The following is a 26698-nucleotide window of genomic DNA, read 5'->3' as shown; positions in this document are numbered from 1 at the left end:
AAATACATTAGTCCTTATATCTAGTAGCTGTATGGTATCTTGAGCTTAGTAGACCAAGAAACTCTTAATTTAATGAATTAATAACTGAGAACAATAATGCAAACATGTTCTTGTTGTTTAGAGGAAACTATTACTCTTTTTATTCCTCATTTAGTCTATAGGAAACATCTATAAAGGTTTGGTTCAAACAGGCGCTTGGGGGTGCTTTGATGAATTCAACCGAATTTCAGTAGAAGTTCTTTCAGTGGTGGCAGTACAAGTAAAAACTATCCATGATGCCATCAGAAATAACAAAAAACAGTGAGTATTAGCTACTTCATTAAATATTTTAAGGGATTAAATATATCATGAAGTTATTAACCAATTCAAAATAACTAGACCTTTTATGACATATTAACAGATATTTTAAAAGACCCCCAAAGAGGTTTCTACCGAAAATTAGATACCTGAACAGCTTGAGTGGTATTTAGAAGTAGTCATGTATATTTTCATATCCTAGTTATAGACTTTCCCTGTGTTTTGAGTGCAATTTCCAAAGCAACCGAAACCAGAGACAATTACTTCACTTGTAACAAAGTTTGCTGATTTATTTCTTTAATAATTGCAGATTCATTTTCCTTGGAGAAAACATCACATTGAAAGCATCAGTGGGAATATTTATTACTATGAATCCAGGCTATGCTGGCCGAACAGAATTACCTGAAAATCTTAAAACTCTATTCAGGTGAGTATGAAGGATAAGACATTTATGCTCCCTAATGTCAATTCTTTGATTTCCAATAGTTAGTAACTAGAGCTTTTTAATATATAGATTCACAGAAAGAGCTCTTCAAAGTTGCAGGTTTGATCCCCCCCAATAGAAATATGAGAGATGAAATATTGTTTTTTTTTCTTTTTGTTAAGTGCAAAAAATTTTTTACTATTGGAAATAAAATCATAACAAAGTTAAAAGATAATCTTAAAATAGCTTCACTTATATTTGTTGTAACAGTAAGCTATATTCCCCTATTTACTTCTAGTTTAAAAAGTCTCTATTAGGTACTTTAATGAAGAACAGGTTTTTTTTAAAGAATGTTTGATTAAATAAATACTTTAAATGTATTAAAGTAGAAATGCACAACACAGTCACATGTTATCAGTACCTTTCCTAGTAAACAATATGAGAAAGTGGACCATTCTCTTTAGCAAAATTTTAGCTTTTTATAAAATAAAGAGATAGTTAAACAAAGTAATGCAAAAAAAATTTTTAACCTTTATTTTAGAAAAAAGCCTACCTTGGAGATTACCTATTAAGTGTCATCTTATTATATTTATTTTCTGTAACAGAAGTGATTATATGCAAAGAATTGTAAAAACTAACTTGAGAAAATTAACATTTGCAGTTTTGTTTGAAATAGTGAGACTAGAATATGCTAACCATTGCCCATATATTGAAAGAAAATGATTGTTAATATATAATTATTAATTTCAGCTCAGGCAGCTACATTTGTAAAAACCACTGCCTTGAATTGGGATTTGCTTGTTTGTTTATCAATCAAATTTATATGCTGCCCATCTCAGAGAAGATGACTCTGCAGCAGATAATAAACAACAAATATGAATCAACGATTACCTAAAACCTGTATATAATAATTGTTTAAAATATTAAAAACTATAAAATAATTACTGTATTTTTCGGAGTATAAGACGCACCTTTTTACCCCCCAAAAGGGGGTGAAAATCTGGGTGCGTTTTATACACCAAATGTAGCCCCACCCACCCACTGGCCCCCACCCTTTGGCCTGTGCCTCGCAGCAGTTACCTCCTTACAAGCAAAGAGCAAGAAAAAACAGCTCCTTTCAGCTTCAGCATAGACTAATTAGCACAAGTTGATTGGATCTGCCTCCCGACTTTCAGCTGATTTGCTCTCAGCTGTTTTGTGCAAGGCTCTGCTGCTTGCTGCAAGGAGATAAATTGCTGGAGCAGATTTTTTTTCCTTGCGCTAATCAAGCTATGCTGATAGCGAAACTGAAAGTAAAGCAAGCTGTTTGCTGCAACAAGGCAAAATGAGGCACAGGGAGATTTCTTTTTCTTCTTTCTCCTCACCAAAAAAGGTAGGTGAAACAATGGGAAATTTAGGGCAAAAGAGGAAAGTTCAAGATTTTAAACACAAAAGAAAAAAAGGAGAAAGAAAAAAGCAAAAATAAAAATGGGAAGGGAGAAAAAGAAATGAAAGAGAAAAATGTTATACATATTTAGAATTGAAATATGAATAGTAATAAGAAATAAATGGGAAATCATGATTGTAAAAATGAATAATAATTGGAATATTTGTCTTTGTATTTTTGAAATCTAGACAATGATAAGTTTTTATTTTTTTATTTTTTTTAGAAATATGAATAAATATAAATTGTAACAATTGAAATACCTTTAATGGTATATGGTGGTGAAAGTAAAAAGGATTAAATTATAGGTTTGGATAACAGCTAGAACATTTTTAAATTTAATTAGGGAAATTGTAATGATTGAAATATTTTTAATTATATATTGTGATGAAAGTAGAAATGATTGTGATTTGGAGGATTATATGGGTTATTGGAAGAGTTTAAGATGTGAAAATGAGTAACATAAGGGGGAAATTATTTGGTTTATTATTATTAGTAAATATAATTAATTGATTTGTAAGAAATTGGATTGCATGGAAATAATTGGAATATTCATGTTCATATTGATTAATATACAAAAAAAGATAGTTATATAACTAATTGATTTATATTAAAATGTTGAATTTGTATTAAACAATTGTAATATTACATAATTAACCCACATTGATTATGATAATTACATAATCAATATGAGGATGGATATAAAAATAGATGACAATGGGGAGGGGTATAATATAGAAAAGAAGGGAAAAATTGAATTTGATTAAAATTAAAGATGAGGATGAAGGGTAATATTGATTTTTTTAAAAAAAATAGATGAGGAATAAATATGGCAAAAAGGAAATATAGAAATTGTAAATTTAATTGAAATGACTAAACACCGTTTAAATTTGTGAAGCAACCAAATACATTGTATGTTTGTATGTATGCCTAAATTTTTTTTAAAAAAACCTTTTTTAAAAAAAAAAACCAAAAAGGTAGGTGCGTCTTATATTCCGGTGCGTTTTATACTCCGAAAAATATGGTATATAAGAAAAGGTAATAATAGGCAGATGGATATTAAAAACAATGGACCTTTGTCACAAGACCTAGGGTCCCCAGGTCTGCTACAAAATCAGGTCTTGACCAGAGGTGGGATTCAGCCGGTTGTGTCCAGTTCGGGTGAACTGGTAGCAGCGACTGCGGGAGGCTCCACCTACCCGCCCAGACATAATGTGCGAGCACTGCGCATGCCCAGAGGCGGCGTGTGTGAGTGAAGGGAGCTTGCGGGTGCGTGCTCACATTCGCGAACCGGTAGGGAAAGTTAGTGAATCCCACCTCTGGTCTTGACAGATATTCAAAAGTTCAGGAATGATTAGAGGCTGATCTCATCTCTGGGGGAAAGGCCACACTGACTTCCTCCCAGAGGTGAGATCATGACCCATCAATATGGCTCCCTACATTACGGAATCCATAACATGCCCATTCTACTGGGTCTAATAGGACGGACAGGTGGAACAGTTAGTTTTCTTATTCTCATTATGTTCATATTATAGTCTCTGATTTTGGTTTAATGTGTTTTTTGTTTTGTGTTTAGACCCTGTGCAATGGTGGTCCCTGACACTGAACTAATCTGTGAAATAATGCTGATTGCCGAAGGGTTTATTGATGCACGATTGTTAGCCAGAAAATTTGTTACCCTGTATACTCTTTGTAGCGAGCTTCTCTCTAAGCAAGTAAGTGAGATCTCTTTGACTTTGTGCTTCAACAAAGCTAATTAATATTTTTGAAAGCAAAGAATTTTTTATTTTTGTATATCCAACTCGTATTGACAAGTCAAGAGAGTCCTATAAAGCTATCAAAACATTTCTGTTAAAACTATTTGGATTTTTTATTTAAATGTTGATATTTTTTTCAATGGCATAGCATGAAGAAAGTAACCAAAGATTTTTCCTCTTACTTTCATATACAATACTAGAACACTAGGTTAACCAACGTTAATTATAGGCAATTTAGTATAACTTAAGGGAAAATATTTCTTCACAACTTTTATTTGTTATCTTCTGAACTTCACCATCACAAAATGTAATTATGACAATCACTTTCCTAGAGCAGTGATGGCTAACCTTTTTGCCGTCACGTGCCAAAAGCGGGGGGAGTGCAGGGGGGTTCCGCGTGCACATGCCCACACCCATAATTCAATGCCCCACCCCCTCACACATGTGCGCGTACCCCCGCACTCCCCCCACTTTTGGCACACAATGGCATGGTGGGCCAGGTAAGCCCGTTTTTCGCCCTCACCAGGCTCCAGAGGCTTTTTTGGAGCCTGGGGAGGGCAAAAATGGCCTTCTCTAGCCCCTTGAGGCACTCCGGAGGCCAGAAACGGCCCATTTTCTGACTTCTGGTGGGCCCGGAAGGCCCGAAAATCAGCTGGCTGGCACGTGCATGCGTGCTGGAGCTGAGCTAGGTCAATGCTTGTGTGGCCACAGATATGGCTCTGCGTGCCACCTGTGGCACACGTGCCATAGGTTCGCCATCACGGTCCTAGAGCATTCATGTCATTCTAAATTTCTATATTTGGTTATCCAAATGGGATATTATATTAAATAAGTATGGCATAGTATGACTCGTCTTTTTTTCTTTTTCTTTTTTTCCTGATTCTTGGAGACATATCCCTGCAGTTTTCTTGAAAAGGTTTTTCAAAAGTGGTTTGCCATTGCCTTCTTCCTAGGGCTAAGAGAGTGTAACTAGCCCAAGATCACCCAGCTGACTTTAATACCAAAGAAGGACTAGAACTCACTATCTCCTGGTTTTTAGCCTGATGCCCTAACCTTTACACCAAACTACTCTCATGGCTCCTCTATACTTACAAAATTCTTTGCAAAGAATAATATTATTTTGTTCTGGTTGTCATAGCTAACAAATAAAACATTAATTTAGAAAACAATGTGAATGTACAGTATCATAAGTAAGAGTGTTTAGTCCAAAATTATATAATGTTCTTTCATACAATTTTTTTTGTTGTATGTGTACATTTTTTATTCTACCTATCTCCTTCCCTCTCTTCTATGTGTAGAAATGTGGTGTGCATTCATTCTATTTTTTGGAATGGAAAATAATTAGTTTGCTGATAATTTTATTATATCTTATTCAAAATCAAACTGAACAGAGAAGGGAAGTATTACCTTATAAGTCAGATGCTACCAGGGAATATATATTTACCACTATAACTATTTATAAATATTTTATTATACCTGATTACTTTATTGATTAATCTGAATCAATTTAGATCTGAATAACTAAATATTTCATTTAAAATTTTTATCCTATCATAAACCACTGGTATATAAATGTATGATATCAAAAAAGACTAATATAACTTAGTCTCTAGTTTTTAAAAATATAATATGAACAAGTTACTAGATTTGGAAAATGATTATTTAAACTTTCCTGAATATATCTCATCATAGGATCACTATGATTGGGGTCTTCGGGCTATTAAATCTGTCTTGGTAGTTGCTGGTTTTTTGAAGCGAGGAGATAAGACTAGACCTGAAGACCAGGTATGCAACTTGATGCAAAGATATACTTCATAAATCTACTTCCCAAAACCCAAGCATGTTGGCACTGAAGTTCGCAAATTTCCACACAGGGATTTTGCCATAGCTATTCTGACAGGAAATTATTTCCCCTGAACATGGAGACAACACCAGATTAGTCTTCCAATTTGTCTTTGATAATAATATATGTGGTGCCTAAGCCCTAAAGATAACATGGTGAAATCCAGGCTAATCCAATTCTGTATTTGTTACATTTAATAGACAGAATCTCACTAGACTAAATTTATAACCTTCTACCTAAAGGTGTATCTATTACTACCTAGCAGAGGTGGGTTTCAGCAGGTTCTGACCAGTTCTGGAGAAGCAGTAGCGGAAATTTTGAGTAGTTCGGAGAATTGGTAGTAAAAATTCTGACTGGCTCCGCTCACATCTATTTTCTGCTGCCTGAGTCCCAACTGATCAGAAGGAAATGGGGATTTTGCAGTATCCTTACCCTGGATTGGAGTGGAAATGGAGATTTTACAGTATTGTTCCCCTGGAGTGGGGTGAGAATGGAGATTTTACAGTATCCTTCTCCTGCCACGCCCACCAAGCCACACCCACAGAACCGGTAGTAAAAATTTTTGAAACCCACCACTTCTGCCTAGTGGTGGGATTCAAGTGGTTCATACCACTTCGGCTGAACCAGTTGTTAAATTGCTGGCTGGCCCCTCCTCGCCCCTCCCCTTCTAGAAGTCCCCACTTGCCCCATTTTGGCTCCCAGGTGGCTGCAGGGAGGCTTACTAGGCCCAAAACGGGGGGGTGGGAGGATGGCACCCCCTCCCTGCAGCTCGTTTTTGCTTCCAGGGGCGTGCAAGAGGCCGAGTGCCAGCTGTCACACCCTGTGGCCATGCCCACCATGGCCATGCCCACCCAGTCATTAGGGCAGAGAACCATTTGTTAAATTATTTGAATCCCACCATTGCCTCTAGGGTGTGGCTACCCTGAGCGTTTTCCTCCCTCCCTTGTACTGTCTTTAGCCCTCTCTGGAATATGCTGCCTCCCCCTTAGGAAGTTGCAGTGTAACTGCTGAGATTCTCACACATGCATGCAGATACTTCTTCTCCACTGCAAATTGCATCACAATTTCCCTTTAATTTGATTTTAATTAGGCTTTTTTTTAAAAGTATATTTTGACCATGAAACTGATCAGAAACTTTCTAAGTACAATAATGTTTACTCCCTTTTCCAGATACTTATGCGAGCCTTGAGGGACTTCAATTTGCCTAAAATAGTGACAGATGATATCCCCATTTTCATGGGCTTAATTAGTGACCTTTTTCCAGCTTTGGATGTTCCAAGGAAGAGGGACTTGCAATTTGAACAGATGGTTAAACAATCTACCCTGGAGCTTCACTTACAGCCTGAGGAGACCTTCATTCTGAAAGTAAAAAAAAAAATAAAAATCCATTCCTTTTAATTACAGTCTGTAAAAAAATTAAATCAAAATAATTGCAGACAGGTTGTGCTGGGTATGAAGTTATCCTTATTGACCTTACTGTGTTCTCATAGTGTCCTTAAAATATTAGTCTTTCAGTAGCAGTGCTATATGTTAGTAATTCAGTGTTAATTAGAATATAAGCATATTATCATAAAATGTGTCACATGCACTAATTTGTCATAGAAATGCAATTCCTGCTCTTATTCTGTTTGTTTTTAAATAATTTAGTACTGTTGATACTTAGATACCAGTGCTAAATTTTAATACAGTACAAAATTGGAAATATTACTTCATTAAGGATTGTCAGTTGTCTGCTTTGTTCTTTTGCTTGATGAGAAAAAAGAAAAAAGCAGAATGAACTTCTGATATAAGAGAATGTTTATCAACATTAAAACTCTTTCCCCGATATATCATCAGGGCAATCAATTTTGCCTGTAGTCTGAATAGATAAATGTCAGTATCAGAAGTGAAGCAGCAGAATTAACATCCAATTTAGATCTGGCTCTTGATTGGTAGAAAAGCCCGTAGAGATAGCAACCAAACTGTAAAAAGCACCTAGAATGCAGTAGCTTGGCCACTAGTATAATTGACCTAGAGTTCATCTTCTTTCTAGTAACTCAGTAAAAACAAAGCCATGGAATCCCAGGAGACTGGTGTTGCCAGGTGTGGCTCACTGAGGTGCTCTGCTTGATCTCACATTTTTTACAGCAACTCTCCTAATTCAAATTTATGAATGTATTTGTTATGCCTTTCATTTCATTTATTTATTTAATATATTTATATAGTTGCTTATCCTATCTCAAGAAGTGTAATTTTGGCCAGTGTACAAATTTATTAAAAATTAAAACCATAAAACATTTTGGTGACTTCATTGGCCATTGAAGCTAATTGATACTGTACTTTATCAAGGGATCTACAATCATTATTGTACAAAGCAACATTTTCATTTCCTGAATACAACTGTTTTATTATGGGAAGAAAAATTAATGTCCTTGGTTGATGAAAGGTTCTCCTAAGGGAGAAAAACCCCTTAGGATTGTTGTTGTTGTTGTTGTTGTTGTTGTTGTTGTTGTTGTTGTTATTATTATTATTATTATTATTGGCAGGTTGTTCAGCTCGAGGAATTGCTGGCTGTGCGTCATTCTGTCTTTGTAGTGGGAAATGCAGGAACAGGAAAAAGCAAGGTACAAGTATATCCTTCCTAATTTCAACTATTATTTCGTTGAAAATATTATTTTGCAGGCAAATTGAAAAAATATCACTTGCTTTCAACTATGCCCATCCATATTTTTGCGTTAATGTGAAATTCCAGTGGTTAAAGATAGTTATGATGAAGCTAATCATGATAAGGAAGTATTTTTATTTTAATCAAATAAAAAAGGTTTCTTTGGGGGGAAAATCCTTCTAACATCTTTTGATGCAAGAGCATCTTATAAGCTGTTCTTTGTAAGGCATTGAAGATCTAGCTCTTGTCTTAGGCATTGGACCAGAAGGTTAGATAAGCCTGTTTTAAATTATTTATATAATTATTTCAACGTAGACTTTATTAATTATGAATACTAAAATATTAGCGTGTTTTAATTGCCATTTGTAACTATATTGATTTTTATATGGTTGTTAGCTAATCATAGTTGCAAGGTGAATGAGCAGCCAATGAATTAATGAATGAATGAAAAATGCAAGGGCAGATCAAGGATGAAATTATTAATAATTTAAGGTTACTTTTTAGGGGAAGTGAAAGCTTACTAAATTCTAATGTATGGGTCTCTGATTTTTCTGAAAAACAATTCTCTTTATGTTTGTCATTTCCCCATTATTCCTCCTTATTCGCAAAATGAAACTAATATGCACAGTGGTTTTTGCCCCATTGTCATTTCTAACCTTGCAAATTATTGAACCACTATTAAAATGTGAACAAATAATTTTGGCAGATGTGAATGAAAAACAATCATGAGAAAAACTAGAAGATATAGAATTAATAATTCTGTAATTCTAGATTTGTGGGGGAAAGTTTTAGAAGATCCTTTCCCGTGGTTAATATCTCTTGAAGTACTTAAAAACCAGCCTCTGAAATACAGTGCAAAGATCAAAACACTATACTTAAGATTTTATAGAAATGTTCGTATTTACATTTAAAAAAACTACTTTTCCTCAAAATTTAAGATTCAGTTTCCTTTTTCTTTCTTTTTCTTTTTCGATTTAACAGATTCTGAAAACCCTGAATAAGACTTATATGATCATGAAGCAGAAGCCTGTTTGGAATGATTTGAACCCCAAGGCTGTGACTACTGATGAGCTCTTTGGGTTCATACATCATGCTACAAGAGAATGGAAAGATGGCAAGTGAAATACATTACAATAGTTACTGTTGTGACTTTTATACCAGCTCCCCCAATTTGATGTTCTCTAGTTGCGTTGCATCCCAACTATTCTTAATTGTTAGCCAGTATGAAATGCTAGGTAAAAATTTATCCCAAAATTCTGGCAGGATGTACATGTTCAAGCTACCCAGATAAATATCAGAAAACAGATTTCTAAAATTTCTATTTCCTACCACTGATCAATAGAGACTATGATTATTATTTTTTTCTCTGTAAAGAAAAACCATATTACTTTTGTTTACATAAGTAGTATGTTAAAAGGCTTTACTCCATGACATGCTATTTTTTTTATTTTCTGGTTTTTAATTTTTATTAATCAATAATTAGAAATAAAAATCATTCAAAGTATTATTTGAGAAAACTGGAACACTGATAACGCCAGCATAGAGAAAACAGTTACTATATTCTATTTATAAATGATGCTACAGATAAAATCCTCTTTTAGATGGTGCATCTGAACATTATATATTATTGAATACTTCACATAAGAAAATATTGTCTTTCAAATATCAGAAATGTTTTTTCTTCAAAGGTAGATCATTAGATTTCTTATCTGATACTTTCTGCATATTCCCCATATGTTCTTTTCTTGATGTCAGTTTTACCTGGATGTATCTGCATGCTAATATAATCTCATTATATTGTGATTCACAACTAGACAGGCAATTTAATTTTATTTTAGCCACTGTAGAATTACTTAAACTAGTCATACAGGATTAGAATTTTTGATCTTGCCCCAAATAAAGTATACAATTAAAACAAAACTCATGTGCATGCATGGAAACAGTTGTGTGCATATTCAGATTCTTTTGCATCTGAGAAAGAAACTTTTGCTTTTTGTCATTTAAACATTATTATCAAAATCTATTTATATGCATTTCTCAGGACTCTTTTCCTCTCTTTTGAGAGAGCAAGCAAATATGAGCCATAATTGGCCAAAATGGATTGTCTTAGATGGGGACATAGATCCTATGTGGATTGAATCACTCAATACTGTTATGGATGATAACAAGGTGAGCATAAGAAAATGCATTTTCATTTTTTTTCTTTAACATTCTTTTTTTTTTAATTTTCCCCCTATGAAATGGTTTCTATATGTGACTCAGATTCATTAAAACATTCTAGCTCTTTTCTGTGATCTACCAGTAGATCCACTTAGAAATATTTTTGGTAATGGTTTCTCATTACACTAAAACTTGAATAATTGCATTTTTTAAAAAAAACCTCCATTTTGTTTAATAAACTAGAAAATTGTGTTTTCTTATTCTGCACTGAATAAGAACTAAACTGTGGTAAAGCAAGTCTGAGTTTTATGAGCCTGGTGCTGGAAACCAAGCCTGTTAATGAAGCTTATTAACATTAACTTCTGCAATTAAATTATATCCTAGTACTGGTACTAGTCAGAAAAGGAAAGGGAATGGAGATGTATATATATCCAAATCTTCTTCTAATTTGTTGAACTGGTAACAATTCAAGATTTTCTATGATTTAGAAATGGATCCTTGTTTTAAAAAATAATTGTATTAAACATTATAATTCCAATTTTAAAAAATAATACAAACTAAAAGAAGAATAGAAAGAAAAAATGCTAAAGAAAACAAAAACAGATCTAGACTAGAAAGAAAAAGTATGGATGTTGTAAAGAAAAAGAAAGGAAATATATAACCAAGTGACTTGCAACCTTCATCTCAAGGCATATAAACAAAAAAACTCTTTCAACAGCCAATGATCTCTTTATCCTGTATATCATCTCTTATCTATAAATAAACCATGAAACTTCATCATTTCAATCTTAGTGTCAGCAAAAGTCTGTAAAGGATTAGGGAAATGGTTATGTTAGGTGCAACTGTTCGGAGCACCTGTGGGTAATCTCTCCTCTCTTTGTCTGGAAAAGTTCAAAGAGCTGATCTACTCGTTGGCTCCTCATTCTTTACATTGTTTCTACTTTTTGCAGAGCCATCTTCAATCCATCATTTTTTTCCTCTGGAAGTTCTCTTGAAAATCAATCTTTTAGCACAGATCAAGAATCTGTAATCAGAAATGCACCAGAGGTTTAGTATTTTAGCTCCTATTGATTTTAACCAGCATAACCAAACACAAGAGATTTTAAGTGATCTGAAGAACATCTGAACAACAACAGTTTGTCTATTGCTGGTATATATCTATATGCGTAGAGCAGTAGTGGGTTCCACTTCGCTACCGGTTCAGAATTGGGAGCGCACACATGTGCATTTGCTTCGCTCACATGCGGTGCTTCTGCGCATGTGAAGAATCTTTGGCGAATGTGCAGAGTGGCCGTGATGATGTCCGGGTGGGTGGGTGGAGCCTCCCGCCACCACCACTACCAGTTCGCCCGAATCAGGGCAAACCGGTAGAAAATCACCACTGGTGTAGAGGCAATATATTTTATGTAAATTAGAATTCTTTTCTACATGGAGATTGGCAATATGTTAAATAAAAAGATTACAAACCAAGTACAACTAATCATAACCTTAAATATGAACTTCTGTTGTATTCTTTGTAATTGATTGGGTCTTTGTTTATGAACTCACAATGTATTGAATTTATTAATGGATCCTTAGACATGAACTGAGCAATATAAAATAATATCAGAAACAGATTTTTAGATTACTAAAAAAATGAATGCAGTAGGTTTTATTATGAGAGTAACATTACACTCTTCTACACATTCATAGGTGCTGACACTTGCCAGCAACGAACGGGTTCCTTTGACTCCATCAATGCGACTGCTATTTGAGATACACCATTTGAAAACAGCCACCCCTGCCACAGTGTCAAGAGCAGGAATTCTGTATGTAAATCCACAGGATCTTGGTTGGAATCCGTACGTAATCTTTATTAACTTATTTTTACATAAGAGCTTTTCATTTTAATGTGAAATATGCAATGTCACCAGATAACAAACCAAGGCAATTGTTATCCAAATTGCTTTTGGGGTTTTCTTCTTTATTGGGGTTTTCTTCTTTATGACCTATTTCTGCTTCTCTGATCAACATTATTGTTATTGTATATTATAATTGTTATTGTTATTATATATTGTAAAATGTATAAAATATATTTTATATATTATAAAATAATTATGATTATAAAATTATTGACTTAAGTTGCTACTGCTACTAAGCTTTAGTTACCTTAAAGCTTTTTATTTGAAAAGCAGATCATTAATATTTCAAATGATTAAATTATATGCATTCATTTAATTCAGTTACAGTGCATTGTGCTGCCTACAATTCTCTTTAAAACATGCTCCAGTATTATTGAAAACCAGAAATTTCTTCAATATTGTCTGATTGCTGAAACACTCAACGGCAGACTGGAGACATCTGAAATGTTGAGACCGTGTCAGAGATACTTAACAAAACTGTAGCCATAGAAGGGTTTATATGTTAGCAAAAGTGTTCCCCTGCTGAATGTGAGGAAACTTGCAAGTATTCTCTCTAATCTTCCAGGATCCTAATTCTCAGATGAACTTTGTCTTGTTTCTGGGCAAATTTGAGCCATTGTTTTGTTTTTCTCAGGAATAACTAATAAGACCTACATGGAAATATTCCTTTACAAACATACAATTCTAGAGTATGGCAATTTGTTTTGCAGCATGCCAATTTTCCATTAACTGTTTTTCAATTAAAAATATTGTTTTAAAAATTAAGCCAGAAAGACACTGAACAACACCCAAAAGACACATATGTATGCTTAGTGCTGAGTCTTAAAGTATTCTGATAGAGATTACCAATAATCCTTTAAGAACTAGATAATATTCGGTTAGTATAGATCAGGAGTGTCAAACACAAGGCCTGTAGGCTGGATCCAGCCTGCAATGTGGTTAGATCTGGCCCAAAGGGCCATCCTGGAAAATGTAAGGGGCCGGCCCTCATCACTTCGTCTCGGTCTACCCAATTCGAAGAGGAAACATTGAGGCAGCGTGGCTTCGATCCAGTCTACCCAATGCAAAGAGGAAACATGCCAAAAGTTTGGGGAATGGCATCAAGCTGATCATGCCCACTCAGTCGACCATGCCCACCCAGTCAGCCACTCCTAGTGAGTGGTGTCAAGCTGGTCATACCCATCCAGTCAGCCACGCATGCACGGTCCCCTGAAATCAACCACAGCCCTGATGTGGCCCTCAATGAAATTGAGTTTGACACCCCTGGCATAGATAATATTAATACCTATAAAATGTATTTATCAATAAGTTAGTTGAACAAATGTCCTTCTGCCTTCCTAGTATAGAAGATTGTGCTAACCTCTGTATTGTGACATATGGATCTTGGGAGAAATCACTGGGCTTTTCTTTTCCAGATATGTTGCAAGCTGGATAGAATCAAGGAGAGATCAATCTGAAAAAGCAAATTTGACTATTCTCTTTGATAAATATGTACCTCCATGTTTGGATCAACTCAGAACGAACTTTAAAACTATAATTCCCATCTCTGAGAATAGCATTGTGCAGGTATGATTTCCACTGTATCAGATTTAATCAATGAAGTGATGCATAGTTAAGGAATAAAAATATTTACAGATAGGGAAGTACTTTTATTGAGAACTATCCTATCCTAATGGTTGTGGAAAATGTGCAGTAAAAGACAACCATATTATACTCATGTGTAAAGTATCTTTCGATGGGAAATTATAAAAGTTTAGAATCAACTTTTTTTTTTCATTCTAAACAAAAAGGTGCCTATCATGATAGCCACCTGAAGAGTCCAGGTGCCTTCTGGTTATACTTTCTATGTCATTACTACCTCTCCAAAATGACTATGAGAGGTTTCTCTTTGGCAATGCTCATATCAGTATCCATGTTATATGGTTCTACCAGGTTCTACCAGGTCCTCTGATGATCACTATTTACATAAAGCCCTTGGAATGGTAAACCATAAATTTAAGCTATGGTGCCTTGAATCTAAGGAAATCTTTTAAATAATCAATCATGCATGTAATTAAGGTCAATAATCTACTTTGTTATGGTATAATTTCTTTTTTTATAGGACATTGTGCTTACCTTATCACCTATAACAGTTCTGCATGGCTTAATCCACATAGGATATATGTCTCCATCTAGATCAATGTTTTGCATTTTCCTCTTTTTTTTTTTTTGTAGACTCTTTGTACTCTCCTTGACTGTTTATTGATCCCTGAAAATATGTCCCCTGATGGACCTAGAGACCTATATGAAATATATTTTGCCTTTGCCTGTGTGTGGGCATTTGGTGGGGCTCTATTTCAAGACCAGGTATGTCAAAAATCAGCTTGTTTAAATTCTAAATTGGGGGATGGGGGGTTATTCAGATAAGCAAACTGTTGTATATGGTCTTTCACCTATGCAATAAAAATATAGTCAACAGAGTCAATAAAAAAGGATAAATTAAATTAAGGAATTAAATATCTTATTCATGTTAGAGGCAGTCTCCGTGTCATAAATAATATTACCAATTTCAGAGTGGATCATAATCCTTGAAAAAATGCTAAAAAGAATTGAATGAGCTTTTATATTCTTCATATATCTTGGCTGGAAGTTGAAGAGAAATAAATTACACAATAAAGGCCATAAATGGCACAAGATTTTGTAGATAAACTGAATGAAGACAACCTGGCAACAGAGATACATCAGATATACTATACGAAATAACACATATTAGATGCTTATGCAGCATGTTAGCGTTGAAGGGAAAAAAAAGAGTGAATATAATACCTATAGCTGCTTGAAGGAAATGCAAGCTGACACATTTGCAGCTCTATATGGTCTAAAACACCTTGTTTCCTTTGGATCTGAGGTGTTGCATAGAGCTAACACGAGTGTTTATGTAGAAAGTTGTGAAGTGTGATATAATAGTCCTCAACTTATGAACACAATTTAGCCCAAAATTTCTGTTGCTAAACGAGACAGTTGTTACATTAGTTTTGTCCCATGTTAGGCCCATTTTTACTACAATTGATAAGTGAATCACTGCAGTTGTTAAGTTAGTAACATAGTTATAAGTGAATCTGACTTTCTCATTGACTTCGCTTGTCAGAAGTTCACAAAAGATGATCACATGACCCTGGGATACTGCAACTGTCATAAATATGAGACAATTGCCAAGTGTCTGAATTTTGATCACATGACCATGGAAATGATACAAAGTTGTGAGAAAAATGGTCATAAGACACTTTTTTCAGGGCCATTGTAACTTTGAGTGATTACTAATTGAACTGTTGTAATCCAAGGACTACCTGTGCCATCTCACAAGAACTTACTTTATTTATCTATTTTATTGTATTTTTCATATTTGTATACCGCCCTACTCCCGAGGGTCTCAGGGCGGTGAACAGCCATAAATAAATACAAAGACATACAAAAGTTAAAAACTATTAAAAAATATTAAATAATTTAGGATTAGGTTCAAAGATTAAAACATCCAATTTAACTAAAAGAGATTTAAAACCCAATTTAAAGCCAATTTAAAGGCCAATTTAAAAGGGAGAGTTAGGCCAGACCAGCCTGTTGGAATAAAAACGTTTTTAGGGCGCGGCGGAAGATGCGTAGGTCTTGGATCCTCCGTATCTCCGGGGGGAGCTCGTTCCAAATGGCAGGTGCCCCCACAGAGAAGGCTCTCCTCCTGGGGGCCGCCAGTCGACATTGTTTGGCTGACGGCACCCCGAGGAGCCCCTCTCTATGGGAGCGAACTGGTCGGTGACAGGCTACTGGTGGCAGGAGGTGGTCTCGTAAGTACCCTGGTCCTGAGCCATGGAGCGCTCTAAAGGTAGTAACCAAAACCTTGAAGCGCACCCGGAAGACCACCGGGAGCCAGTGCAGCTCGCGCAGGAGGGGGGGTCACATGAGAGTGCCACATTGCTCCCGTCACCACCCGCGCGGCCGCATTCTGGACCAGTTGGAGTCTCCGGGTGCTTCTCAAGGGGAGCCCCATGTAGAGAGCATTACAATAATCCAGGCGTGAGGTGACAAGGGTGTGAGTGACCGTGCGTAACGAGTCCCGATCCAGAAAGGGACGCAACTGGCGAATCAGGCGAACCTGATAAAAAGTCCTCCTGGCCACGGCCGTCATATGTTGTTCTAAAGACAGCCGCGAGCCTAGGAGGACGCCCAAGTTGCGAACCCCATCTGTGGGGGCCAACGACTCGCCCCCAATAGTCAGAGATGATGCCAACTGACTATATCGGGACGACGGAAACCACAGCCACTCAGTCTTGGATGGGTTAAGCCTGAGTCTGTTCCTCCCCATCCAGATCCGTACGGCCTCCAGGCATCGGGACATCACCTCGAGGGCATCATTGGGGTGGTCTGGGGTGGAGATGTAAGCTGGGTGTCATCAGCGTACTGATGGTACTTCACCCCAAAACCACGGATGATCTCACCCAGCGGCTTCACATAAATGTTGAACAGAAGGGGCGAGAGGACCGATCCTTGTGGCACCACACATATAAGGGGCCTCGGGGTTGACCTCTGCCCCCCTGTCAACACAGACTGCGACCGGTCAGAGAGAAAGGAGGAGAACCACTGTAAAACAGTGCCCCCCACCCCCAACCCTTCCAACAGGTGCAGCATGATATCATGATCGATGGTATCAAAAGCCGCTGAGAGGTCTAATAGGACCAGGACAGAGGAGCAACCCCTGTCCCGAGCCCTCCAGAGATCATCAACCAATGTGACCAATGCTGTCTCTATGCTGTACCCGGGCCTGAAGCCCGACTGGAACGGATCTAGATAATTCGATTCATCCAGGTACTGAGGCAGTTGTCGTGCAACCACACTCTCAACAACCTTCGCAACAAAGTGAAGGTTGGAGACAGGACGATAATTTGCTAACACAGCTGGGTCCAGGGAGGGCTTCTTGAGGAGGGGCCTCACCACCGCCTCTTTCAAGGCGGCGGGAAAGACACCCTCACTCAAAGAAGCATTTATAATCTCCTGGAGCCAGCCTCGTGTCACCTCGCGGGAGGCCAGTACCAACCAGGAGGGACACGGGTCCAATAAACATGTGGTCGCATTTAGTCTGTTCAGTATCCTGTCCACGCTTTCGGGAGTCACAGGATCAAACTCTTCCCAAATAATATTCTCAGGACCTGCCCTTGTCATCTCCCCTGGATCAACCCAGTCAGAGTCCAGCTGTTCCCGAATCTGAGCAATTTTGTCATACAGATATTGTACAAAATCCTCAGCTCTACCCTCCAAGGGATCTTCCCGCGCCCCTTGGTGGAGCAGGGAGCGGGTCACCCTAAACAGGGCGGCTGGGCGATTATCTGATGACGCAATAAGAGCAGAAAAGTAGTTACTCTTCTCTACTCTTATCGCCACTAGGTAATTCTAAATCACTAGGTAATTTCACTTAAAATGAAAAAACACAGAAGTAATCAATATGTATGCTGTGCATCACATAAATCAAAATATTTTTTAAAAATTATTAGGACAGATATATTCAATGATTTCTTCAGTTCATTTCTTCAGTGAACCTTCAGAAAGGTTCATGATTAGTAAAGTAACGTGAAAATGGAATTTAAGAAAACCCACATACAGGTTTAGATTATTTGGTAATTGGCTTAGTTTTTAAGGATAAAATCATCTAAAGAAACACTCCGCAGTAGAAATATTTTCCTGTTTTGAATTAATGAAAGTGTTTGATAGTATGCAATTTAAATTATTTCACAATATTGATATATGTTCCCAGACAATGTAACTTAATAGCTAAATAGTTGTACAGTATAATTTATACAGTTAGATAACAAAATCAATATTTTATAGCTTTACAGTTACCAAGCTGAATTCAGCCAATGGTGGCTTAAAGAGATGAAATCTGTGAAGTTTCCTTGTCATGGTACAATATTTGAATATTATCTTGACCCCAAAACTAAGAAATTTTTCCCTTGGAGTGATAAAATTAGCAGTTTTGTCATGGATCCAGAAACACCCTTGCAGGTATTTTAATTTGTTTTCTTGTTAATAAAAAATAAGAGATGAATGTAGGGACTTTGAGGTTTTTATCTTGTTATTTTCATTTTTTTCCTAAAAGCATGTCTCTTTTAAAATCTGTATCCAGTAAACATAAATACTGCTTTTATATTGCATCTAACAACAGGGGAAAGAAACTAATGGAAACCAATTAAATTGATACGGTGAGAACATTTAATAGTTTCATTTCTTTACAAAGGATATAGTGAAAGGAGCTCATAGAACTACATTTCAGAGACCTAAAGCAAAGTTTCTAATTTCTTTACATGAGTGAAAGTAGGAAAGAACAAAACCCATAAGGCCAAAGCTAAAACAATAATAAATTATTGTTTTTTGGTTACATATCAAATCTAGCCAATGTAAATTATCATCAGCTCTTACTGTAAAAAAATTTCTGTGCACAATCTTATTATATTTTGTAAAAATCAATTTTAATATAAGTTAATTAAATGAAAGGTTGGTGTTCTATTGAATCTTTATTATTATTCTCTTTTGGAAACCTTATATATGGTTTCCTTATAATAGCCTTTAAAGTAAAAAATGCCATATTGCAACGGTCCAAAATTTTATCCTATTATATACAGTTCAGCAAGGGACACTACATTGATGCTTAGACGAAAGGAGCATAATATTTAAATTCCATAAGTTTTGTTCTAATATTCAGATTTTTACAAATAATCAAAAATGTTAAAACTTTTACATTGTACAAACATACATAATCATTGACTCCGCACTCTGTACTAAGTGATATTTTTAAAATAGATTTCAGTAGCATATTAACATCAATATGTTGACTATCTGCATTGGTTTGTGTATTTGTGTGCATGTGTTTTAGGAAGAGCTTGTTCACACATCTGAAACCACATGCCTTAAATATTTTGTGGAACTGCTATTGGAAAATAGCAAGCCAATGATGCTGGTTGGAAACGCTGGAGTAGGCAAAACATTGCTTATTGGGAAATGCCTTGCCAGCCTTTCAAAAGAGTTTCTGGTCTCAAAAGTTCCATTCAATTATTACACCACTTCAGCAACATTACAAAGTAAGCCTCTTCTATTGTTATTGTTCAGGCTGTCACTTTGAGCATTAGCATATAGTCATCTGAGCTCTTTATGACTGATCTTGCATTTGCATCTTACCTTTTTTTGATCGAGTGCCCTTTCCTTTTCACAATTTCCATTTATCTTCCCTTTTTCATTTTTTCTTGCATGTAAAAGTTATTCAGCAACCAAGGATACTATACTGTATCCTTCAACCTATTTCTTTCTACTCTGCAAGACTCTTGCATAATGTCTGACTGATATTGTGCCTTTTCACTCAGTGTGAAGATACAAGGCAACTAATAATAATGAAAAATATTTGTTAAAATCATACAAATCAAAATTAGGAGTTATATTTTGACTGGTCTTATAAGTAAGGAAGAATGGTGGCAAAAAGCTGAGAAACTGCATTCCACAGTTTTAGAACCAGTGGGGAGAAGCCCTCTACAGAACTCTAGATTAAAAAGATAATTGAGACATCTTCAGACATCCTAAATAATTTGAAGCTTAATATCAGTGTTTTAAATTTTGCCTGATAAACAAATGGCAATCATCTCCATTCTTCTACCTGTCATCTTTTGCCGTAGTTGCAACATCTAAACGCTTATAGTTTAATGTAGTTCTATGTAGAGCTCAAGGATATAATGATATGTCACCTGCTTATTATATAGGTCATAGTTAATATCAGTAAAAGGATTGGTTGCAGGGAGCTGTTTTCAAAATGGACATGGAAATGATCCTTCTCTCACACAAAATGCTGGTGCTGGATTGTAATCATATTTACTATTACAATTGTGCTCATTTGCAAATATGAATATGAAACATTTAAAATGCATATCTTTCTTTTTCAAGTATCCTGATTTAGAATTATAGCAAAAGTTTTAACATCCCAGGAAGAGAATTAATGCACTTTATTAATTTAAAATATAGCACACCTCATACTCATGCACTTGTAAGTATATTCTGAAATATTTTATTATTGCTTAGACTACACAAGAAGAGCACAGCTAAAAAAAGTTTCAGGAGCACAAAATTGCAAACCAGTTAATACTATTTGGAGAACTATAATTCAAGACTTAATACTTTAAAATCTGGCAGTAAGGTTACTGAACTCATTTGATGCCAATCAAATGGTTCCGTCCCAGGCACCTGATGGATCCCGAAAGGTTCCTGATGGAGCTTGGGCCATTTCCTGAGACCCTGGCACACGACTCGACTGAAGACCTGGTGGCCACCTGGGAGAGTGCGGCCGCCGGGGCTTTGGACCGCCTCATGCCTTTGCGGCCTCTGACTCGATGCCGATCTCAGTTGGCTCCTTGGTTCTTCGAGGAGCTAAGAGAGATGAATCGTCGGAAAAGACACCTAGAGAGCATTTGGAGGATTAGTCAATCCGATTCCGACCAGACACTGGTGAGGTCTTATATCAAGACCTATCTAGTGGCGATAAAAGCGACAAAATCTAACTATTTTTCCGCTCCTATCGCATCTGCAGAGAACTGCCCAGCCGCTCTGTTTAGGGTGACCCCTCCCTTCTTCGGGGGGGAGTGCGGGAAGATCCCTTGCAGGGTCGAGCTGAGGATTTTGTGCAATTCCTGCATGATAAAGTCGCTCGGATTTGGGAAGGCTTGGACTCCGACTGGAGGAGTTTGATCCTGTGGCTCCCAAGGATGTGGACAGGGTTCTGGGTAAGATTAGTGCCGTCACATGTTTATTGGACCCGTGTCCCTCCTCATTGGTTCTGACCTCCTGGGAGGTTACACGAGGCTGGCTCCAGGGGATTATAAGTGTTTCTCTGAGTGAGGGTGCCTTTCCCGCTGCCTTGAAAGAGGTGGTGGTGAGGCCCCTCCTCAAGAAGCCTTCCCTGGATCCAGCTGAATTAGCAAATTATCGTCCAGACTCCAACCAGTCTCCGTTTTGTGGCAAAGGTTGTTGAGAGTGTGATGGCACGACAACTGCCCAGGCACCTGGATGAAGCTATCTCTCTGGACCCGTACCAGTCAGGCTTCAGACGGGTACAGCACAGAAACGGCATTGGTCGTGTTGGTGGATGATCTCTGGAGGGCTCGGGACAGGGGTTGTTCCTCTGTCCTGGTCCTGTTAGATCTCTCAGCGGCTTTTGATACCATCGACCATGGTATCATGGTGCAGCGGTTGAGGGGGTTAGGAATAGGGGGCACTGTTTTGCCGTGGTTCTCCTCCTTCCTCTCCGACCGCTCGCAGTACGTGTTGACAGGGGGGCAGAGGTCGACTTTGAGGCGCCTTGCATGGGGAGTTCCACAAGGGTTGGTCCTCTTGCCCCTTCTGTTCAACATTTATGTGAAGCCGCTGAGTGAGATCATCCGTGGTTTTGGGGTGAGAGTCCACCTGTATGCTGATGATACTCAGCTGTACATCTCCACTCCAGTCCACCCCAACGATGCCCTTGATGTGATGTCTCGCTGCCTGGAGGCCGTGCGGGTCTGGATGGGGAGAAATAGGCTCAGACTCAACCCCTCCAAGACTGAGTGGCTGTGATTCCCAGCGTCGCAATATAGTCAGCTGGTGCCATCGCTGACTATTGGGGGTGAGTCTTTGCCCCCCACAGAGAGGGCTCGCAATCTGGGTGTCCTCCTGGATGCACAGCTGTCTTTAGAAGAACATATGACGGCCGTGGCCAGGGGGGCTTTCTATCAGGTTTACCTGATTCACCAGTTGCAGCCCTTTCTGGATTGCGATGCCTTGCACACAGTCACTCACACCCTTGTCACCTCCCGACTGGACTACTGTAATGCTCTCTACATGGGGCTCCCCTTGAAAAGCACCCGGAGGCTGGTCCAGAATGCGGCTGTGCGGGTGGTTATGGGCACACATGACACCCCTCCTGCACGAGCTGCACTGGCTCCCAGTGGTCTTCCAGGTGCGATTCAAGGTGTTGGTTACCACCTTTAAAGCGCTCCATGGCATTGGACCTGGGTACCTTTGAGACCGTCTTCTGTCACCAGTAGCCAGTCCGCTCCCACAGAGAGGGTCTCCTCAGGGTGCCATCGGCCAAATTATGTTGGCTGGCGACACTCAGGGGGAGGGCCTTCTCTGTGAGAGCCCCTGCCCTTTGGAATGAACTGCCCCCAGAAATGCGTAAGATCTCTGACCTCCGTGTATTTTGCTGTGCCCTCAAAACCTTGTTGTTCCGCCAGGCCGGGCTATTAATGTAAAGATTTTAATTGGTTTTAAATGTGGGATTTTAAATTTGGGGGTTTTATAATTGAGCCAATTATTTAATAATTTTAATTATTTTTAAATTTTGTTTGTCTTTGTGCTTTTAATCAGGCTGTACACCGCCCTGAGTCCTTCGGGAGAAGGGCGGTATAGAAATAAAATTGTTGTTGTTGTTGTTGTTGTTGTTGTTGTTGTTGTTGTTGTTATTATTATTATTATTATTATTATTATTATTATTATTATTATGTGCCTGCTGTTTTAATAAGATTATTATAATACATTGAGCACATGCTATGTATATATAAACACATGTACCTGATTTTAGTGTTATTGTAGGATAATGATAACCCTGAATAAAGCTCATAAAAGATTTGGGGGGGAGGTAACTGAAATAAGATATATGTTCTGTGAATTATTCTTTGGTACATGCTGTGAATGTGTGATTCATATGTCAGTGCAAGTGAGGGAGAAAGAAAGAGACAAAAAAGAAAGGTTTACATGTTTTTAAGGAAAATACTTAATGATATTTCAGTCCAATAATCAGCAAACAATATATAATTCATTCAGATTACATTGTAATTATATTTCAAATTATGATTATGCTTTAAAATAATTTGTTACTGGTAATAAACAAATGTTGGTCAATGTTTCTTCACAATGAGATTCAAATAACTAGTAACTTTTATTGCTGATAAAGTGCCTTTTAAAGGAAAATGCACTTTTAAGTACGTTAACAACTGCTATGTTACATAAGTCAAAAACAAGAACAACTTCCAATCAAACAGGAGCACAGTTTATGTTCAGTGCAAATTTTCTTTAAATCAACATCTTACAGTGTTATAAAATGAGCAGGAAACATTTCCAATCTGGAAAGGATGAAGAAAGCACTGTTGCCCTAACAAGAGCAACTTAATTCGAGTACAATGTCCTCTTCTGTTTTGGTATTAAGTTACTTGGTTATTTTGTAGCTTAAGCACTTTTTTCATGAAAATTTTTTATGTTTCTTGAATGCCCTTGGTAGAAAGCTACTCTCTATATTTTTAGTAGAAAAGCAGGATATAAATGTACTCAGTAATTGCATTTTAATTGTAGATCTATTTTATATTATTAAATAACCATGCACTATCACACATTTTAGGGATTCTTGAAAAATCCTTGGAGAAAAAAGCTGGCCGTAATTATGGTCCTGTAGGAAACAAAAAATTGATTTATTTTATTGATGACCTGAACATGCCAGAAGTGGATGTTTATGGGACAGTTCAGCCTCACACACTAATTCGGCAGCATATAGATTATAGACATTGGTAAGTCTTTATTATTATGGTTAGTTGCATAGTCAGCCAGATGTTTACACAGGATTTAGTATTTTAATCAACCTATCTTTCCTCAAGGACTTGGGATAGGCAGATGTTGTTTCATTGTGTAAGCTTTCCAGTAAGTAAAGCTGCCTTTTGCAACTTTTGAAACTGAATGATGGAGATTTTATCAATACTGATGGTGTTCAAGTAGATGGTGCTCCAGTTGTTTTGGGCTTGCATCTGAAATACCTATTACTATTGGTACTACTTTTGCATTCTTTAGCTAGAGCTGTTCTATTTCTATTTGCAAATCCTTGCCTTTTATTATCTTCTTCAGTTCTTTTTCTTCTATTCTGCTACAATATTCACTATCCAGATTTAAGTGTTATGTGATACTGTGTTTCCCCAAAAATAAGACCTATCCTAAAAATAAGCCCTAGCTTGATTTTACGTATTTTGGGGTAGATAATCTCTACTCAAAAATAACTCCTAGTTAAGACCCCACCCACTCCATCCCACAGTCTGGTTGTACGAGATGGGGTGAGGCACATGGGTAAAAATCAAGCTAGGGTGGGGGGGGTTGAAGCTGCCCTACGTGCCCTGTACCTGCTTACCCGCTTATCTTAGGACCATTGCATCCAGGCTCCCCACTCCCTGACACATGTTGTACTGCTGTCCAACTTCTGTGGCTCCTTGCACCAGACACCACTTGGCACATCACACTGTGACCGGATGCCATGTGGTGTGTTGTGCCAGTGCCACTGCTCATAGCCAGAGGACACATGCCGCATCACATCAGTTCTACTGCTTGCACATAGAATAGCACAACGCAGCATCCTTCCATGAGCAGCAACACTGGCGCAATGAGCCATGCAGTGTCCTGCTGTGACGGCACCAGCACAATGCACCACATGGCATCTGGCTGCAAGTGGCTTCAAGTGGCCACAGAAGAAATTGGGCAGCGGCACAAAAGGTGTCGGGGCATGGGAGGCCTGGCTGTAGTGGTCCTTAGATAAGCAGGTAAGATATCCCCTGAAAATAAGATCTGGTGCTTATTTTGGGGCCCATGAGAAAATAAGACCGGGTCTTATTTTGGGGGAAATACAGTGTTTTCTGTTTGAATTCTTAAGTCCCAGAGTACTTTAACTTTTTCATTTTTATTACTTTTGTCTACTTTGTGGTTCCACCAGTTCCTGCATGTAGGCAAGTGTTTCTTCCAGATTTTTCAATGCACCATTGTTGTTACTTTGTTATGACATTGTTTGTAGTCAGTTTGTATACTCTTCTTGCATCAGCTATTTAGGTGGTCCCCTATGTCTTCAGCTTCTTTGCAGATACAACATTGCTGTCTGTTGCTGCCTTCTCAATTCTGGTTTTGTATGCATTTGTTTTTAAGGCTTGGTCTTAGCCTCTGTCTTCAATTTTTCTGTCTTCTTATGAAATTATTAATATTCTGAACCCAAATACGGGTTCTTTGTGATGAAAATGCTTGTTTGAAGTAACACATTTCATTTAAGCTTTTCTAAATTTTTAGGGAGTTTTAAATATAGAATTTGTTTTCTAGAGATTTAAGTTTGATTAATTACTAATGGAAGCTGATGGCCATATCTATTGTGTGAGACCAACATTGTTATTATCTGGGAGGATATTCTAGTCATTTTTAAATCAATCATAAATATTAAAATATAAAAATATAAATATTTTTGTCTTCTTAGGTACGATAGACAGACATTAACTGTGAAAGAAATTAATCATTGCCAGTATGTTGCCTGCATGAATCCCACTGTTGGCAGTTTTACCATCAACCCACGACTTCAGGTAAGATTATGAATATCTCTTTTTTAAAAGTATATTAGTTGTTGTTGAGTTGCCAACTTTTGTCTGACTCTTTGGACCCTATGAACCATAGCTATCCTTAACCTTTCATCCCCTTCTCTTTTTGCCTTCAATCTTTCCAAACATCAAGGGCTTTCCTAATGACTCATCTGGTGGCCAAAATATTTGAGCTTCAGCTTCAGTATCTATCCTTCCAAAGAATGGTTAGGGTTGATTCCCTTTAGGATCAACTGATTTGATTTCCTGCAGTCCAAGGGTTCTTAAGAGTCTTCTCCACCACCACCACCACAATCCAAAAGCATCAATTCTACAGCACTCAGCCTTTTACTACTGGGAAAAATCATACTTTGACTGTTTGAACCTTTGTCATATAATAACATAATATACTGTATAATATAGTAATAACATCATAACATAACAGAAAACAACAGCACAGCACAGCATTGCATAGCATAACATAACATATATATTTGAAGTATATACAGCTGCCTAAAATTTATTTTAGTTTGCAGAAGACTTATCAGATGATTCTTTGGCTTACAAAACAACTTCAGTAATGCAAAGAGACAGAACGTACAGTAGCTATCGGTTCTTAATCACAAGGATACCAAAATGAGGGAATGTGTGTTATGATGTCACTGTACAAGCTCTGCCCTCCCATTTTTGCATCACAACATCAGCCTAAATATGTAAGGAGGCATACACAACACATGTATCATTACTTACTTCTTTTGCCCATCCACACCAGCAGACACCTATGCTACTAGATACTTGGCAGGCATTATGACTTTTGACCTTTTTTCCTAGGCAGGTGAATGCATT

General features: G+C 37.4%; 1 protein-coding gene across 4 annotated transcripts in view; it reads left to right on the top strand.

Annotated features, from left to right (window-relative positions):
- The window catches only part of DNAH11 (dynein axonemal heavy chain 11), a 179008-nt gene that overhangs the window by 55612 nt on the left and 96698 nt on the right, over window positions 1-26698 (top strand). For all 4 annotated transcript variants that reach the window (XM_060685695.2, XM_034402384.3, XM_034402387.3 and 1 more), the window contains 15 exons: window positions 155-300; window positions 608-724; window positions 3721-3859; window positions 5594-5686; window positions 6915-7109; window positions 8270-8347; window positions 9370-9502; window positions 10430-10557; window positions 12241-12389; window positions 13865-14015; window positions 14664-14795; window positions 18303-18476; window positions 19345-19549; window positions 23881-24046; window positions 25756-25858. In XM_060685695.2, the coding sequence (XP_060541678.2) occupies window positions 155-300; window positions 608-724; window positions 3721-3859; window positions 5594-5686; window positions 6915-7109; window positions 8270-8347; window positions 9370-9502; window positions 10430-10557; window positions 12241-12389; window positions 13865-14015; window positions 14664-14795; window positions 18303-18476; window positions 19345-19549; window positions 23881-24046; window positions 25756-25858 (2109 nt within the window). The remainder of the gene's footprint in view (window positions 1-154; window positions 301-607; window positions 725-3720; window positions 3860-5593; window positions 5687-6914; window positions 7110-8269; window positions 8348-9369; window positions 9503-10429; window positions 10558-12240; window positions 12390-13864; window positions 14016-14663; window positions 14796-18302; window positions 18477-19344; window positions 19550-23880; window positions 24047-25755; window positions 25859-26698) is intronic.

The sequence above is a fragment of the Pantherophis guttatus genome, chromosome 4 (genome assembly GCF_059756535.1).
Source record: "Pantherophis guttatus breed Tessera chromosome 4, ASM5975653v1, whole genome shotgun sequence".
In the NCBI taxonomy this organism is placed as follows: domain Eukaryota; kingdom Metazoa; phylum Chordata; class Lepidosauria; order Squamata; family Colubridae; genus Pantherophis; species Pantherophis guttatus.
This window is presented reverse-complemented; position numbering and strand designations above follow the sequence as displayed.